This window comes from Carassius gibelio, chromosome A14 (assembly GCF_023724105.1).
Source record: "Carassius gibelio isolate Cgi1373 ecotype wild population from Czech Republic chromosome A14, carGib1.2-hapl.c, whole genome shotgun sequence".
NCBI classification, from domain to species: domain Eukaryota; kingdom Metazoa; phylum Chordata; class Actinopteri; order Cypriniformes; family Cyprinidae; genus Carassius; species Carassius gibelio.
Window position 1 is genome coordinate 25,500,242 of NC_068384.1, and position 18,046 is coordinate 25,518,287.

At 36.1% G+C, this 18,046-nt stretch overlaps 2 protein-coding genes across 4 annotated transcripts in view; one reads left to right on the forward strand and one right to left on the reverse strand.

Annotated features, from left to right (window-relative positions):
- The window catches only part of LOC128026946 (ligand-dependent nuclear receptor corepressor-like protein), a 450,432-nt gene that overhangs the window by 194,372 nt on the left and 238,014 nt on the right, over positions 1 to 18,046 (reverse strand). The gene's annotated exons all lie outside the window — the stretch shown is intronic.
- LOC128026948 (fibroblast growth factor receptor-like 1) overlaps positions 1,281 to 18,046 on the forward strand; it is a 75,246-nt gene continuing 58,480 nt past the window's right edge. The window contains exons 1-2 of the mRNA XM_052614250.1: positions 1,281 to 1,710; positions 2,735 to 2,831. Of these exons, the coding sequence (XP_052470210.1) occupies positions 2,768 to 2,831 (64 nt within the window). The 5' untranslated portion in view covers positions 1,281 to 1,710; positions 2,735 to 2,767. The remainder of the gene's footprint in view (positions 1,711 to 2,734; positions 2,832 to 18,046) is intronic.

Sequence of the window (18,046 nt, forward strand, 5' to 3'; positions counted from 1 at the left end):
AATATATTGTCTGTTTTCCAGACACTATATAGAAATTCTCAGATTTCAGAATTAAATAATTGAATGTTTTGAAATTTACAGTATCTCAAAAACTTCAGTCTGGTAAATAAAAATCAGATTTGTGCTTAGGACCTTGATAATTACACTAAGTTACAATACAACTGATTATTTTTGGTTAAGTTTACTGCTCTTTATGTCAGCATTTATATATATATATTTATGATTATGGTTTCAGGTTTAAGTTTAGTTTTTATTTTCTCATTTTTATTTATTTAGCAAATTTGGTTTAATTTTGTTTTCTGTCTGTCAGTTTTATATATATATATATATATATATATATATATAAAACAATTTACACATTTTAGTCAACAATGGCTTGGGCACGTCCTTTTTTGTCAGTTTGAAAAACCACCACAAGATGGCAGAACGAGTTCATACATGTAAAGCAGGTTTTATGAAACGCGGGTTTTGTGAGTGATTCTCCTCCAGCTGTAAGCATTGATGAGAAGAGAGCTGTGTTTGTTCTGGTACTTTTGCTGAATAGATTTTGCACTCTTCCTTAGTCCACAAAAAGGCATGTCTTCTTAAGTCCCATTTAATTGTGTGCAACAACACATGAATAATTGTGTATGCTCTTAACACCGTACAATATTAACGTATTTACATTAAATGAAAATGCATGTAATGTGTACTTGGTATGCTCAAGATTTGAATAGAAGAGTATAACATTACATTTAAAAACATAACTTCCTAAATTACGTAATATCACGTGCATCATCATCATAAGGAGGTAAAGTGGTCAGATACGAGATGTTAGTCCAGCTATCTCTCTAAACCTGTTTTTACAGAGGTCCCCACATGTCGAGACACTTTTAGTAGTGTTTGCTGATTTTAGTTGATACTATATTTTAGCCTACTCAACCTCTTGTGCTCACTAGTGTGACTGAATGTGTAATTGTTTTTATAGGTCTTTTGGAATGTCAGACCGTTGTTGCAAATGGCATTTGTCCAGGTCAGTTTTCAGTGAAAGAGGTACTACTGGATTTAGTACAATGACGTTTTACATTTCACTTATTCACTGTTTTTATTTGATAAGAACTAGTATTAATAATAATATTAGTAATACTTGGTATAGTATAACTTATATCACAATTGTTATTAATATTATTATAATCATTATGAAAGAGTTAAACCGTAAAAGTGAAGAGGCTCGTTATGATTGGTCTAAAGTTGGCCGGAGGGAAGGAACGTCTCACACTCCTCTGTGTGTGCGTGTCTGTATTGCGTGTGTGTGGACGGCGAATTATTTTGCTAACTGTGTAAAACAACGTTTTGATACAAATTTAGGTGCTATAAAAAAGAAAAGAAAAAAGAAGAATTTGTCGGGTGTGTGTTTTGTTTTCTGAAGAATTTATGGAGATAAAGTCAATGGTATTTGAACTGCTTGCGCGCGGTGACTGACATCTACAGAAGTTTACAGCAATCAGCGCGTGTATTAAGAAGTGTCGCGCGAAAACACAGGGCGCGAGAGGAATACAGTTGCACGTTTTAATTAAACAGTTTGAAATCGCTGGATGCGCGCGTGAGGATTTTTGATGTGGCGCCCAGTTTATATAGATACGAATCGTCTGGTGTGTTTAAAGAGGATGTAAGCATGATGTTTTATTTATCAGTCGCAAGGAACGGATTTATGAACATTTTCAACTGTTGGTAAGTCTCGCATGTTTGAAATGGAATATTTCATCACATGCTTTATGGTTTAAAAAATACCTTTTACCCAATTGGAACTAATTTTTATGCACATGTAATTTATTTCACGAGTAAATTATCTCTATGTTGCAGGTTGTGTTGTGTTACGATTAAATGGAAGCAATGCTATATATATATATATATATATATATATATATATATATATATATATATATATAACAACTGTAGCCTATGTTCTTTCCTTCCATTCTGCTTTTTAAATGTAAATAATTAAGATATAATGAATGATTATGACCCTTATGTTAATTATTCCAAGATTAGCTTTGTGTATGGTAGATAATACATCATATAGTGCAGTTTCATGATACATTTCTGCTAACATACAGCTTAAAGAATCAATAAAAAGTCCTAAAATCATAAAATTAACAGTAGACCGCTCAGGACAAACGCAGTTTGTAATGTAGTTGATTGCTGTGATCAAAGCTGAATTTTTCAGCATTACTACTTCAGTCTTCAGTGTCACATGATCCTTCAGAAATCATTCTGTATCATTCTAACAATTCTTTGATTAATAGAAAGATCCAGAGATCAGCATTTACGTGAAATAAAAAGCTTTTTGTTTCACATTATACACTATACCATTCAAATGCTTACAGCCGATATAAATGTTTTTTTTTTTCGGTTTTTTTTTTTTGGGGGGGGGGGGGTTGTAAATTATAGAAATTAATACTTTTATTTAGCAAGGATTTCCTGTAATTTATCAAAACAGTTTTTTGTTAATAATGTTACAAAAGATTTCTGTTTCAGATAAATACTGTTCTTCTAAAATTAATTAAAAATATATATATACTCTGTTCTTTTCAACATCATAATAATAATAATAAATGTTTTTTGAGCAGAATATCTGAATGATGTCTGAAGGATCATATGACTGGAGCAATGATGCAGTGTTTTGGCATTGCACTGGTATTTCAGAGTAATTCACCAGTCCTTGTTCTAACTAACAGCTTCATTTTTTTCATAGACTGAAGAACCAGAGAGCCCTGGTAGGGACATCATGGAACTTTTTTGGATAGTTTTCTTCATATTTGACATTATTTATTTGACAGAGTGTGCTAGAGGTAAGTACAAGTATATTTACCTTTGTGAAATGTCTAAAAATTAAGCCTTTAATAATGTTTTAATATTCTTGTTTAATACTGCACAGTTTAAAAGTAATTGTGTCATTGTATATTGATATTATGAACATAAAATAGTTGTGTTCCAGTTACAGTCTCTAAATAAATTATTGTTGGATTTAATTGCATTATGTTTGATGCACAGAAAAATAACCATATTCATGGTTCAGTTATGATTAAAAAAAAGGCTTGTGTAATACTCATTAATAAGAGTGATATTCAACTGACAGGCTAAACTTGATTTAAAATTTAATGTTAAAAATGAGGGCCTGAGAAAAAAATCTAAATTCAGTCCTGCCGAGTTGAATTTCAGTCGTCTTGGACCTTGAAGGATTCCTTTAACCTGTCTGTTGAGTTCAGGTCCAGATTGAGAGCTTGAGACTTGGGTTCTGTCACTGGCATTGTTATTGCTGAATGCAGTGCTTTCACATTAGCTATTCGCTGGTCTTCCTTTTGGTCTGAAATGAACCATCATTTCCATGCATAATGGGCTGAATGGGGGCCGGAGCCACTGATGGGCAGATAGTACAGCTCACTGACTCCACTCTATCAGGGCTGCATGTAAAGCGTGATGGAGTCTCCCTTTCGTGTTTGCATACACCTCAGACTAAACAGCCTGTCACTGGAGCTTGCGCGAGTGGGAGAGAGAGGCCGAGCAACATCTGTGCAGATTGCATCTGTAAGGGGCCCTGAACAATGTGCCATTCACGGTCACATAGCCCTGGCCTTCATAGAGATGCTTAGCCAAAAGTAAACAGAAATGCAGAAAGCAATGCGATTAGATTAGCCAATTATGTTTGTTTGCTGTGCAATACCGAAGGTGTGCCTCCCAAGCCAGGAAGATTTGTGTTTGTAAGGAAGTGCAGACAATTTGCCGCCTCGATCGTATCTGAGACGTGAAGCTGCGGGTGTGTTTGATATGTTGCGCTTGTAACAGACTTGTTTTGCACCTGACAGAACCAAAATCTGTCCATTGAAGATTGCTCAATTGATAGTCTTCAGCATTTCAGAATTCCGAATAGAAAAATTTGATGAGAAGCAATTATCTGGCAGATTTCTGGCAGATTTGTTGAAAGATTTCAGTTCTCCCAAAATGTACCACTGCTTTCACATCCAGGGTGAAAATGACCCTACTATTGGCAAAATTGGCACTACTAGAAAAACCCCTGTGAAGTAATGTTCATGTACTGTAGTCTCATTTTTATACAACTTTCTCTGTAACAAATTCTAAAAAAAAAATGGGAAAAATTAATTAATTAAAAAATAACTTAAGTAAATGAGTTAAGCCAAAAATGAAAATTCTCTCATCAGTTACTCACCGTTATGTTGTTTCAAATCCATAAGACTTTAGTTCATCCTCAAAACTCAAAATTAAGATATTTTTTAATATTTATATATTAGATATTTATATCCATCCGTTGAAAGATTTAATTTAGGATTTTATTCACATATAAACTGATCAATGTACATACATAAATACATACTGTAAATAACATAATTTATGGTAAATGGAAGCTCATATATGCTTTTTGACGTGCAAGAACCAATGAGGTTTGTTCTCATGTATCACACAAGTGCAGTTGTTCTGTCGTTGGCCATATTTGATGTCAGTAAAAGCCTTAATCAAATCTATTCATCATATAAAGTGATTGTTTCTCTTTAGACATAGATTAAACAGATTCATATAGGTTTTGGGTAAATGAACTCAGATTTCTTTATAATATCTTAATAGTGAAGATGAACAAATATCATTTTGAGTGAATTTTCCTTTTAATTACATTTGTACTCTGTTTCTGTACTATATTGCAATCATAAAACATCATACAGCTGCAGCTTATGGGAACAATGTTTTAATGTCAAAATGTAACTGTGTCGGAACCCATTTTACTTAAATTTAAATTTTAATGTAAAATTTTAATTTAAATGTATGTATTTAGCAGACGCTTTTATCCAAAGTGACTTACAGTGCATTCAAGCTAACAGTTTTTACCTAACGTGTTCCCTGGGAATTGAACCCACAACCTTGCGCTGCTAACGCAATGCTCTACCACTCTAAAAAATAGAACAGGAATTAATTTTTCCCATGAAGAATTGTTTGTGATGTTTAAAGGCGAAGGATTTGTAATGTCAGCTAAAGAGGTAAATGTTTTACAAGTTTTTGCATTGAGAAAAAGCAATCTCCCCCAGATTTTCTTTGGAATGAAGTGCAATGATGGGTTGTATAAACAATAAAACCTACACAATAAAACCTGGAACATTCATTAAAAAATAAATGAAGTCAGTTTTTTTTTTTTTTTTTTTTTTTACTTTATGGTACTTTAGTGTTTCTGCCTTGACTTACATTATTAATATAAGATTACAACTGTAGTCGTGTCTTTTGGGAATAATATTAGTGCAGGACCTGTGGAGTAAAGATCCTTTGTCTGGAAGTGCAGTTTGTGCAGCGCTGCCAAAGAAACATTACAATTGTGCAGTCTTTGCAATGTTTGCAGGTCTAGGCATCTTGAAGTAGTAGATTTGACATCTGATTCCCTCCTCTGTCCACTCATTCCAGCTGGCGGTTTTAAATGTTTGTAAATGCAGTATGCATCCAGTCCCATCTGAATCACTTGTGGCATGTTCTCTAGTCATGCCAGAAGCAGCATTTAACAATCCCATGTGGAATTTCAACAATTTGTCCACAGGAAAAAACTTAAAGTGTGCCTTTTATTTGATGCAGTGTTCTCATAGCCTGAATGGATTTCATTGTGTGTAAGACACTGAGAGACTGTAAATAAGTCCCTTAAGCCTTGTTAGTTACAGTTTCCCATTTTTGTTTTGTCAGATGATATCGATACGAATTATGTCCTCTGACAGGGATAACCTCAGGACTGGCTTATAAGAAACAAATGCAGAATTAGCTGTTTATGTTTTTCCTCAAGAACTGGGCGTGTGTGGGTATTTTCAGAGAAAAAGCGTTTAAGGGAGTTTGAGCTCTGAAGATGGGCTGAAGTGTTTGTAGGCACTAGTAGTCACACACTGATTTGCTTACACTGATGTAGACCGCCCCTTGCAATATATTAGGGCTGTAGCTATCGAATATTTTAGTAATCGAGTATTCTATCGAGTATTCTAATTTTAATCGGATAAAATTTGTTTTTGCTTAATTAAAGTGCAATATTAATTATGCAAGAGAAAATAAGACTCCTGGGTCTCTTAAAATGAACAACTATGTTTCCTTTTTTAGATTTTTTATTTTATTTATTTTTTAAATGCATAGAATGCAATGCATACATCAAAAATAAGCATTTAATTATTACCCATTGTTTCTCTGTCTTTACTTGTACTGTGAACAATGACAATAAAGTTAATGAAAATGATACAGTACATTTAAGTGCCATTCAGTTGGGGTTTTAAATAAAGCATTTTCTGAGATGCACATTAAACACATAAAACATTAATTTATCTTTTAATAATTTAAAATTTACTTAACTTTTTGGTAAACAAAAGGGATTTACTATAATAAATAAAACATGGAAGAAATGTTGTGTGATTAAAACTTTTAAAAAAATGTAAGATTTTTTTTTAATTTGATTTTTTTAGTAGTAGGCTATGTACATTCTTCTGAACAACAGTCTTTAACCGGACTTTTTTTTTGACGGGTTGGCGTGCCTTTACAGTTAGATGTGACGCTAGTTTTACTCAACTCAAACGGTCAAATGCTCATGAAGTTCTCCAAGATATATATATACTGTATATATATGTTTCTTTGCTTATTCATTGTAAGAGATACAACCTTGCTTCACTTCCCTGAGCTTGTAATTATGTGTAAGTTCTGCAATAAAAAAAAAATTAAAAAAAAAAGCTCATGAAGTGACTGTCAGAGCAGTTCTGGAGATGTTGTACATGTGTTCACGTCTTATTTAGAGAGACGGCAGACGCTGAATTCACCGCGAGCTTCATGCGCGATTCAGTGTGTTTAATGAATGAAGACGCGCTTCTGCTCCATTCATTAACAAAGACACGCAGAACATGCAGGATTCATATTTAAACAGACTATTCTGTTTAAATATTAATTTAATATTTACAGATATTAGTCCATATCGTGATTTGATGTAAGTGCAATGAGCTATTTTTGATGAATTCATTAAAAATTTGGCAAATTCCTTGCCATTCCGCGTTAAACTGTAAATTCCGTTTTTATGACTGGATTCCGCGATTCCCTCTGCGTTTTCTGCATCGCGGAAATCATAGGGCCCTAGTTGTGGTATGCCAGCTCTATCTTGCAATGGACACACGCCACGACGTTCTCTTTACGTTTGCCCTCGCACTCTTATCAAAACACTGCTGACTCCTTGCAATATGCGACTATGGATGCAGAGCTTGTGTCTCCTTCCGCTTTGTGGGTGACGTAAACGTGTTGTCACATTAAAAAAAATCATTGCCAAAGAACCTGATGTGAGATTTAAAATAAATTAAAAGAGGCTTCGAGGCAGAGGAATTTGCCTCGATCATTTTTTTGTAATCGAGTTACTCGAGGAATCGTTTCAGCCCTACAATATATACTCGCTGAGATGTGATGGTCCCAAATCTCAATGGAGCAAGCAGTCAGATGATCTGTTGGACATTAAATCTGCATCCCTGAAAAAAAGAAGACTAAAACTGGAGTTGTAAACTTAACAGTGATTTTCTCACCTCTCCCTTCCCCCTTCTCTCTTCTCCCGCTCACTCTCTCTCTCTTTTTCAATTTTTTTTATTTTTTATTTTTCCTATTTCCACCTCAAAGTTTATGAGCAGAAGACATCCAGGCAGTTAATTTACTTTGTCTAAAAAACATGGTGTTACAGTTAGTAGCTCCATTTTTCCTACATAAATATGTCTCAAACCAGTAGAAGAGTTGATTATTGTCAGTTTGCCTTTATCCTCAAACTTCCTCTACTTGTGTTGTTCATGGTCTAAACCTTGGAAGCACAGTCACTAGTACCAATTAGATGACTGGATGCATGGTTTACCATGAGGAAAGAAGGCTGTAAATCTCATTTACATTGAGGAAAACTCAAGGAATGGTTGTTAAGTGGACCCATTAAAGTAGTTATTGTGATGTCAAATGGTGTTTACATGGTGGCCATTTTTGTGTCACTTACTCCCATTTGTGATAGACTGTGAAGGGACATTATTCTGTAATGAGGCGGAAAATGGTTGGGGAACATAAATGGACTCATTTGCTTTACCAAGACACAAACCTCCATGTGTGATGCTGATTTATAACAGACCATGAAAAAAATCTTTTTTTCAATATAAAAAGATTTTTATCTTTTTTATCAATATAAGAAGTCATCTTCACACTGCAAAGGTGGACCAGAAGCTGTTATTATTCAGCACAGACTGTTTAATTCATCTCAAAGGTCATTGTATTTACACAACTGCATAAACTATGAAAAAAAAAAAAAACAGGAACGTACGGAGCCCCTAAAGCAGCGGTTCTCAATTGCAGTCCTCGCACCCCACTGCTCTGCACATTTTGAATGTTTCTCTTGGCACTTCAGACATTTGTTCTATTCGAACATAAGTGCCCTGCGAAGTGGACATCACAGGATATTCAGCCAAGATTCTAGTTCGAAGCGAACAAGTGCAAGACGTGAATTTAATTTGTATTGATTTACAGAGGTATATGATGTCACAGTTGTCCATATTTAAAGACGCTGCACAGCACAAATCAGTGAATGAATGTTTCGATGTGAGGTAAACTTCATCAGATTTCCCCTGCTCAGGGAGTAGGGAGCAATGAACAATTGGAACACTGTTCATGCACGGAGTTCATTTCTAACAAGCTGATTATCTGAATCAGGTGTGCTAACAAAGAGAAACGTGCAAAATATGCAGAGCAGTGGGGCACGAGGACTGGAAATGAGAACCGCTGCCCTAAAGTGACTTTAAAAAAAACACCTAAAATAAACAGACGTTTGCTTGACCACGAGAAGCTTTCACATGTGCATGAGAAACTTATTGCGTGCTCGAAAGAAACTATTGTGTGTAGGGCTGCAACTAACGATTATTTTGATAATCGATTAATCTGTCGATTATTTTGACGATTAATCGATTAATCGGTTTATGTACTTATATTTTAGTTTTTTCCATTTTTTCCCCAAGTAAATTATTAATAAAGGGTCTTTATCATTCAGCATAGATTTTTAAGAGATTTTAACCATTTTGCATTGTCATATCCTCATCAAAAATATACCTGGAGTTGTTTTATTATGTTAGTAATCCTTTGTCGAACTCTTCTGCAATCAAAACACTGACCCATACTCTAGCAAAATTCACAAGGAGATTTCAAATATTGTTTTCACCATGACAGTCCTTAGAGCTCCTAAAGTAGTTTAACATCCCAAACAAAGCTTAAGGAATCTTTGAGAACATATTTTCACGAAGTATAAGGATAAAACAGAATAAAATTGCACTGCATTGTAAAAAAAGCTTTATAGCTTATGCTGTGAAATTGTAAACAATCCTTCGAAAAAAAGTGCCAATGGCATGAAACCTGAATGGAACTCACAATTTAAAGTAAAATCCATCAGAAGGTTGTCCAGAAAAAAAAAATTGGGACACACACAAAAAACCTGCTGTGTGAAAAAGAGCAGTGAATACTTAGAAAAGAAGTGCATTCTAAATATACTCAAACATTTACCTCTCTCATTCAGTCATAATTAGGCTGCAAGTCTGAATTATGAACTGGTAAACGACAAACTGATCACATAACATCTTTGTAAAGCTTTAAATGTTAACTGTTAAAAAGCAATGTTATCAGCTTTTACGACTAAACATTTGCAAACAACCTTGTACTGGAGAATCTGCACAAATAAAATTCTTAGGGGCCGTTCACATATCGCACCTAAAAACGCGTGGAAAACGCTAGTCGCGCCGCTTTCTCCTTCTTTCCAAAGCGCTCGGGCAGAAGCGCCCCTGAGGCGTCTGCCTTTGCTAAGCAACCATGACGTGCTCTCTCCATGACGTGCCCTCTCCATGAAGACCCGGAAATTTCAGCAAAGGATAAATGGATGCGGTGTGGACGCGCCTGGAAAAACGGGCGCATCGCACCGCGTGCGTGTCGCGACCGTGTCGCTTCCATTATGAGAGTGCATACTGCGCGCCTACATAGGAAATAACGAACTTGAGCACGCAAAAGACACGATATGTGAACGGCCCATTAAACAGTTCAGTAGTGCAGAGTTTACAGGTTACTCTTCATTTTGAAGGCTCAAAGTAAAGTACTCCCACTTCCCGCTGAATGCTGCAGAGACGCTGTTCGGGAAGCACGTGACATAAAACGAGGCCAGCTATTGGCTATTCGCTACTTCACCTGCTGTACTGGCTGAGTAAAACCTCCGGTGGCTCATTACTGCCACACTTTGGTCACCGCAGATTTGAAATATGCACGAAATGAGCCGCTTATGGCAAATAAAATTTATTTAGCGACGAATCGATTACTAAATTAGTTGACAACTATTTTAATAATCGATTTTAATCGATTAAATCGATTCGTTGTTTCAGCTCTAATTGTGTGTGCACAATAAACCTTTCACATGTGCACGTGTCTGGTTTATGTAAACTATAATTTTAATTGCGCATCACTGCAATTTTACTGTGAAGAAAACAAGAGTATGGATGCACATGAATTAATCAGGGAAGTATACATCTAATATCACAGCAGGTGTATGCAGGTGTATGAGTGCAAAATTCAGTCAGTGAGCCACACACTGAACTGTTTTCAGCAGTGACTAATCTAAATGCCTCTGATTGGACATTGCATTTAAAAGCTCAACAGAAATGTGTGATTTGTTCTATTTGTTTCTAATTTTTCAGAACCACATAAAAAGAAATATGTTCCAGTGCCTGCAGATCTAAATGTAATATAGAGTTGTATTTTTTGCCCCCTAATCTTGAATTTTTTTTGGGGGGGGGGGGGGGCATTTTATTCAGTTTGGTCCTATTGCCCCAAGCCCTAGTTAATTTCAGGCCCAGTGTTGGAGTTTGAAAGCCGATTACAGATGTTGCGCATACACCAGATGCCAACTCTTAAATTCCCTTTACAATAGCAAATTTACAAATGGTGTGTCCCAAAACTATAACTCTTAGTCAAATGGGAAGTTTGTTAAACAGTCCACTGATAGCTGCTGGGAATCAGTCCTAAACTTTACACATGCTCACCCCCACTTCCTGGTCATAGGCTGAATAGCTCATTGTTATGGGCCAGTGGTCTGTGTTTGGCCAGTGCTTAGCAGAAAAGGTCAAAGATCGGTATAGAGGACCAGGTTGGGTCGCATGCCTGACCCCCTCACCAGAGGAGGTCTTACAATAACATTTCTCCTGTTTTGTCTGCTTGTGCATCACATTTGTTTTTTGTTTTTGTTTCCCATTTTTCGATTCGGACTTGTTGGCTTGGCGCTCCTCTGCGCTGTCTGGGAGGCTACCGCCCCCAGATCCCCAGCTGTTCTTTTGGTTGCATTACAAATGAGATGTTGAAAAGCAATCCTCAGATTGGAGACGACTCCCTTTGTTTTCTTTGGGATTTGGCATGTCAGTTTGTGTTGGAGCCTGTGCTTCACCAGCAGCTGTGTATATGTCATATGTCAGAAAGGGCTCTGATGCTCCCCATGCTGCAGAAGTCCACACCAGCTTTCAACAAAAAACAAGCTATGAGCGTGATTGATTGAAGGCATCACTTGTAGTCAATCTGTTCCTTGGCTCACAAATGCGTCAGCTTCCCGAAAACATTTTTTGTTTGTCTGTTTGTTTGGGTAAGGTGGGGCTCTTAACCATACTGCCTCTGTTGTGTTTGACCTGCTGTAGATATCAGCCATGTCAAGAATCTGCCGTCAATGCCCGCTGCATTCCACTGTGCAGTCCTGAATCACAAGAGCTTAAACGTGTCAAAGATGTCAGTGTCTCCCAGCTTTTGGGGTTGCTTTTTGTGGAATTGCATCACATATTGCTTTCTGCTGATGATGCTGTAACAGTATGCAAGCACATTAGTGGCAAATATTTTTTTATTTTTACCTTTTTGGATTCTTCCTAGTGTTGTCAACAAACATAAATGTATTTGTGATCTTTCTTTCAAATGAATGATTTCAAAATCTAATGCAATGACATTTATGCATTTGGTAAGTGTGATATACCTGTAGGTGTCCAAATAATTTTTGGGTCTGTTGTATATGTGGCTGTTCTACATGCATGACTCTGGAGGTCTGCAGTCCTTTTTTTTTTTTTCTTCTTGCCCCTTGCAATTTGTTTTCAAGGCAGTTAGAAATGTAACCCTCTGACCCTCATAATACCAAGCTCCCCTTTGTCTCTTGAACATCATGACATGCCTCCCATGCTGGCGTACCCTGTTCAAGGTGAAAGGTTTTCACATGTGCAGCCGGAGAGTTGAGTGACTCTAAATGATTGGTGGAATCACAGACATTTAGCATACAGGACAGGACAGTTTTTTTTTTTTTTTTATTAAAATAAAATAAAATAGAAAATAACTTTTCTCAAAAACAATAATAAACATATATAGTCAATAATTTTCTTTATTTTATAACAAATAAATTGTTTTATTATTATTATTATTATTATTATATACTTTATGTTTAAATGTTTCACTTATTAATTGTTTTTTTTTTTTTATGGTGTGGTCATCCAGGCTGAATCTTTGCAGGATTTTCTTTTTTTATTATTTTTTTATTTTGTATGTATGTATAAGAAGTAAAGTTCATAGCTATTAGGTTGAAGTCCACACAGCAGTAGGAATGTGTGAAGTGTGTGAGAGTTCTGGGAGTAGTTTCAGTGCTTTGAAATTGCGCTGGTCAAATCTGCATTTGTTAGTCAGAGAGATTTTACAAACAGCTTACCACTCTATAGCATGAACTATTTTAAATGCATTTAAAATACTGGCTGATACAGAAAAAACACCCAGTAGTGTCAACTCAGTATATTGTTTAGAGCAGTTTTGCTTGCACCTGTGGAAGTCTTCATCTTCTGCAGGCTGTTATGTCTTTCTGACCCTCCAAGGATCTGGCCTGATAAAATTACCTATATGAGGATATAAGCGGCTCTTTTGTAACAGGTGTGGGTGTAATTTTTCCAGGCTCAAATCCATTGTCCTTAGGAGGTCCAGTTAAACTCTGCATCATAAGGTGTTGCTTTAGGGTGTTAAACTGAGAAAATACATACATGGCATGTCCCATTGAAGGAATAGTTCACCCAAAAATTATGTTGTTCAAGAAGTAAAAAACACATTAAAAGTACCTTTAAAAGTTATTTAAATTTTCAGTGAATTATGAAAAATGTATTAGTGCATAAGTTGATAATGTTTTGCATCCTTTATGAAGAGTAAAATCATATTCATTTTGGGTGAACTGTCTTCTTGAGGCATATTTAATGCTGTTTTAACAGACATAATATGTGTTTCAGACACTATTTTTAAAATATTTGTTAGGATAGCTGATTCTCAGCCAGCTCCCATGAGTCTGATCATTTTATTTTGAGCTGGAGCAGAAATGGAAACTGTAAGGTTGTTCATGGGATGGAATCGCCAGTGAAAGCCCCTCATGTGACGGCGGTGGAAAGAAAAATAACCGTGAGGCAGATGACAGATCAACGAGGGCAAAACTCGAAAGGTACAAGTGCCATGACGACGGATTAATTTGAAACAATATTGCAGGATTGGCGTTCATGTGAGGTTCATCTTCACTCAATGGACACTTTGTCGGATCTGGCCTTGCTTTTTGGGTCAGGGTATTCTTCTCCTGTGGCGCCACAAAGCACTTTACAAGGACAGGCTGACGGGGGTGGGGAAGACTGGAACGGGAAACTACAGAAGTGCTATGTTTGTAATTTTATACAGGTACTTCATGTGGACCCCATTATGCAAATAGCATGCCATAAGCCTTGGACCAAAAACAACGCTTGAATTGCTTTCCTTTTTTTTTTCAAATCTGAAAATGATACAAAGACCCTCTATGAACGGATTTTATAGTGCACATTAAGAACACATGTAGCACATGGCCTGAGTGTCGACCCAGCACTACTTCACTCCCAGCTGCCATCTTTTGAGTTAAGAGCTGTGAGAGGAATGTCCTACAACCCCCTTCCTCTTGTGCATCTTGCTACTCCTCCAAAAAAATGGATGGCTGTGCTTATGTGAAACACTCAGTCTCCATTAGATCTCTGTGCTGGAATGCCATTCTTTTTTTCTTTTTCACGGGTCAACTTTACACGAGATGTCTTGTGTGCCTTCTTGCCCTGGTCAGGTGCCCGCAGAGCGTGTAGATGAAACACTTTCTGATGAAGACCTGCACAGAGCAAATTAAGTTAGTCATGGCTGAGACACGGTGTGGAATGTGCAATCCAGGAGGAGTGAGGTACAGACTCTGGCAGAGGGCAGGAATACCAGTCTTTCATTGGAAAGGGAAGCTACTGATAGTGGAAGTTGGGGTTTGATTTTGGAGGGATTTGGGTCTTTTATTTGTATTTATTATTATTATTATTATTTTTTATTTTATTTTTTTTTTTTAAATACTCATTAAAAATAATGTGTGTTCAAGGGTATGTATGCATTAGTGTGTGTGTGTGTGTGTGTGTGTGTGTGTGTGTATATATATTTATTATTATTTATTTATTTTTCTTCCAAAAAATAAATAAATAAAACTAATCCAGTGATCCAAAATGATCCTAGACTTTTGAACAGTAGTGTATGATACATATAAAAATACATATGATCCATAAATACATATGATCCAATATAATATATACACACACACACACATATATACAGTATTGTCTAATAAGTCTTAGGCCACCAGTATTTTCACCAACAAAAGTCTGTTATTTCTATCTTTTGCTGTAGTGTGTCTGTAGGAAATATCAGTTTACATTTCCAAACATTATTTTTGCCATTAAATGTAATAATCCAGTGAGATTTTTGTTTTCACAAGGAGTCTGACAGCAGCCAGTGCTCCACACAGAGATCTGATCTCATCATCATCTAGCCAGGACAGCATGCCAAATATGCTTAACCTTTTACTCAGTTTATTATATGTAAGTGTGAACTCGTGACTACATGAACAGTTAATGCAACAGGACACAGCAGATCACTTAGAAAGACCTGTGAGCCAAAACATAAATGTGTTGAACGGCTAAAAATCTACATTCTGTAGTTTTATCTCATATTAATCTTTTAGTCATATTTAAAGATATATTGACTCCAAAGCTGGCAAAGCAATTTTGTCATTTTTGTTCCAATACTTAGGGAGGGCACATTAAATGTGTGCTCATTTAAATTTTTGTTCCATGATATTGTCATTTCAAATCATATGGAACACTGCTTTATCCCATTAATATTACTACGATATGGATTAGTCTTCTCATTATAAATCACCCTTGACCTGCATCTGAAGTTGTAGTGCAAACATAAGGCTCCTACTTAATGAATGCTATAAATTCCATCACAAAATTGAGCTATTACAGGTGCTGACCACCTTTCTGAAGTGGATTTGCTGCACTAAGTACAGAGAAGACACAGAAGTTTGATCAGACAGGCACGTCTTGGTCTTTATCAGGCAGTTGGAGGCCACCAACGTTAAATATTAGCCATAGAGATATCAGCCACCCGTCTTTGCGGCACACACTTTTGATAGTTTGTTGTCCTTGTGCTGTGGGACAACATTTTCCTGTCTTCTTTTAAGCAGTCCAGTTTTTTCCACCACTTCACCTAATCTGTACTGTAATCTCAAACCAAATTTTAAAGGGGTTAATTATATTATAATTATATATATTATACTATTATGCTCTTTTACAATGTCTTGAATTTGTTTTGGGGATGTACTAGAACATGCTCTAATGCTTTGTGTTTTGAAAAACGCATTGTTTTTTTTGTTTTTTTTACATATTTGACATTATTACAATACCTTTTTCCCCAGCCTTGCACAAACGGATCCATTAGTTCTGGGTTTGATGAAGGCCCACCTTCCAAAAAACTAAATGTGATGTGATAGGTTAGCTATCCCAGTGCGTTGTGATTGGCAAACAGTTTAGACTGTAGGTGCGTTCCGTTCGACTGTAAGTGTACTGCGAAGTAGACTTCACAGGGTATTCCGCCATCTTAAGTGAGATTCCAATCTGAAGGGAGTGAACATGTTCAGTTCGAAGGGCACTGAGCACGGCACAGGGAATAAGGGAACATCGATACATCACTTCACAGGAAGTGGAGAGCGATTATCCCCCAACTGTCATTGCGCGCAGCGCGTCATCACCAGTCAGAACGGCCGTCTTCGCTGTCTTCGTTCATATTCATTACGGATTGTAAAAAGGTATGATAATGTAAAAGTGACTAGAAGCAGACGAGGCCCTGCCATTTTTCTTTATTTTACTTTATTTACCTCAGTGTTTACTATACGGCTCTGCGCAGGAAGAAAGCGCACGAGACCCCTATGCAATTATATGACCATTTATTAAAAACACATATAGGCTATACAGTTAACCAAATAAAAGTTATTTTCATATTTGCATGACAGCAGGGCTTCAATTCTGTTAATAGTCAAGTAATAGCAGCAATTGTCAATTAAAGTGTATAATAAACATACATTTTTCATTATATAGTACTCAATGATTTTTTATTGTATAGTGTACATATTTTAAATGTGATTGTAAATAAAAATTAAAATATGAATGTAGTCATATATTTATATCATAATCTGCGCGACCCCATCGGTGACTTTCTTTGATTACGTTTGCAGGGCGTTCCAAATGAGCGGTTATTGTCAGTGAAGTCCACTTCAACTGATATACCGTGCTCAGGGAGTAGGGAGCAGTGAACACTGCGTAGGGACCCTGTAGAATGGAACGCACCTTGTGTTTCAGTACTGCCCCGCCCCTTGCCAAAGCAGCAAGTTCCATCTGCTCTGGTATAGTTAAGGATGGATTCAATATTGCTATATCAATTTGAGCTGGATTCAGACCAAGCACGGATATTCCAAGACAAAAAGTTATGGTATTGTTATTGTAGTCTTTGTTGGTTTTTGGCTAAATCACCTTTTAGATAAGTTGTCAACAACCGCTTTAAGAATAACTCAGTTTACTATGTACATATAATTGTGTATGTATTATTTTTATTGTTATTTATTTCTAACATTATGACATGAATTGCCGTGAAACTGTTAAACATTTATTTATACCATAAAGTTCGTTGTAGTTCTTGAAAAATTGATTTTTTCTTTTTTTTTAAATGAAATATCTCCCTTTGGAGTGGACTTTGAGATTTCTAAGTTTGAAGATAATTTTTATGCCCAGACATACACACTTCACACTGAATAAAATGTAAAAAGTGGAAAAGCATAACAGGACATAATAGAATGTTGTTTTCAATGGTAATTTCATATCAACAACTTGCATAACTTACTCATTATCTACAAAATCTGATGTGATCTCAGTAGATTGTCAGCCTGACATCATTATATTTTAAACATCTCCTAACATTTGTAAAAGCCAACAGTTGTCTTTTGAAAAGACACAAATTGCAGATGCGGTTGAAATGTGTGTAGACTGGTGATGAGTGACCATTTATAGCATTTTTTTTATTCTTTGCCGTCTGAGGGGAGAGAAGGAGGAGCTATCTAATATACTCATGCCCTACATTCCGAGACTCTGTGAGCTGTTTGTCTGAGCAGTAAAATGGAATTAGCCCGCTCTGTCCTGCCAAAGAGCACACACTAGGATGTGTGACTGGCGTGTGTGCCTAGCACAGTTTCCCAAATGAGGGTTCATGAGGGGACTGTTGGCGATTCATGAACTGATGAAAAGCTAATGATTAATTAAATCAAATGTAACATTAAAATAAAGAAAAGAGGCTGCACAGCTAATTGAACTAAAACTGAAATAAGAAATATCTGATCAAATCACCATCATCAAGTCAAAGCCTGCAATTCCATTACAGAAGTATAGTCTATTGCACTGCGTGTTTCACAGTGAAGAGCGGCACTGTGCTCGTTTGCACATGTACAGCTCATAATAGCTTGTTTTCAGAGTGGCTTGGATATTTTAGTAGTAAAGATTATTTATAAAGAATATTTTAGTATTGTTTTATCATCATCTATATATAGTATTTAAAAAAAATATATATATTTATTAGTTTTAATTAT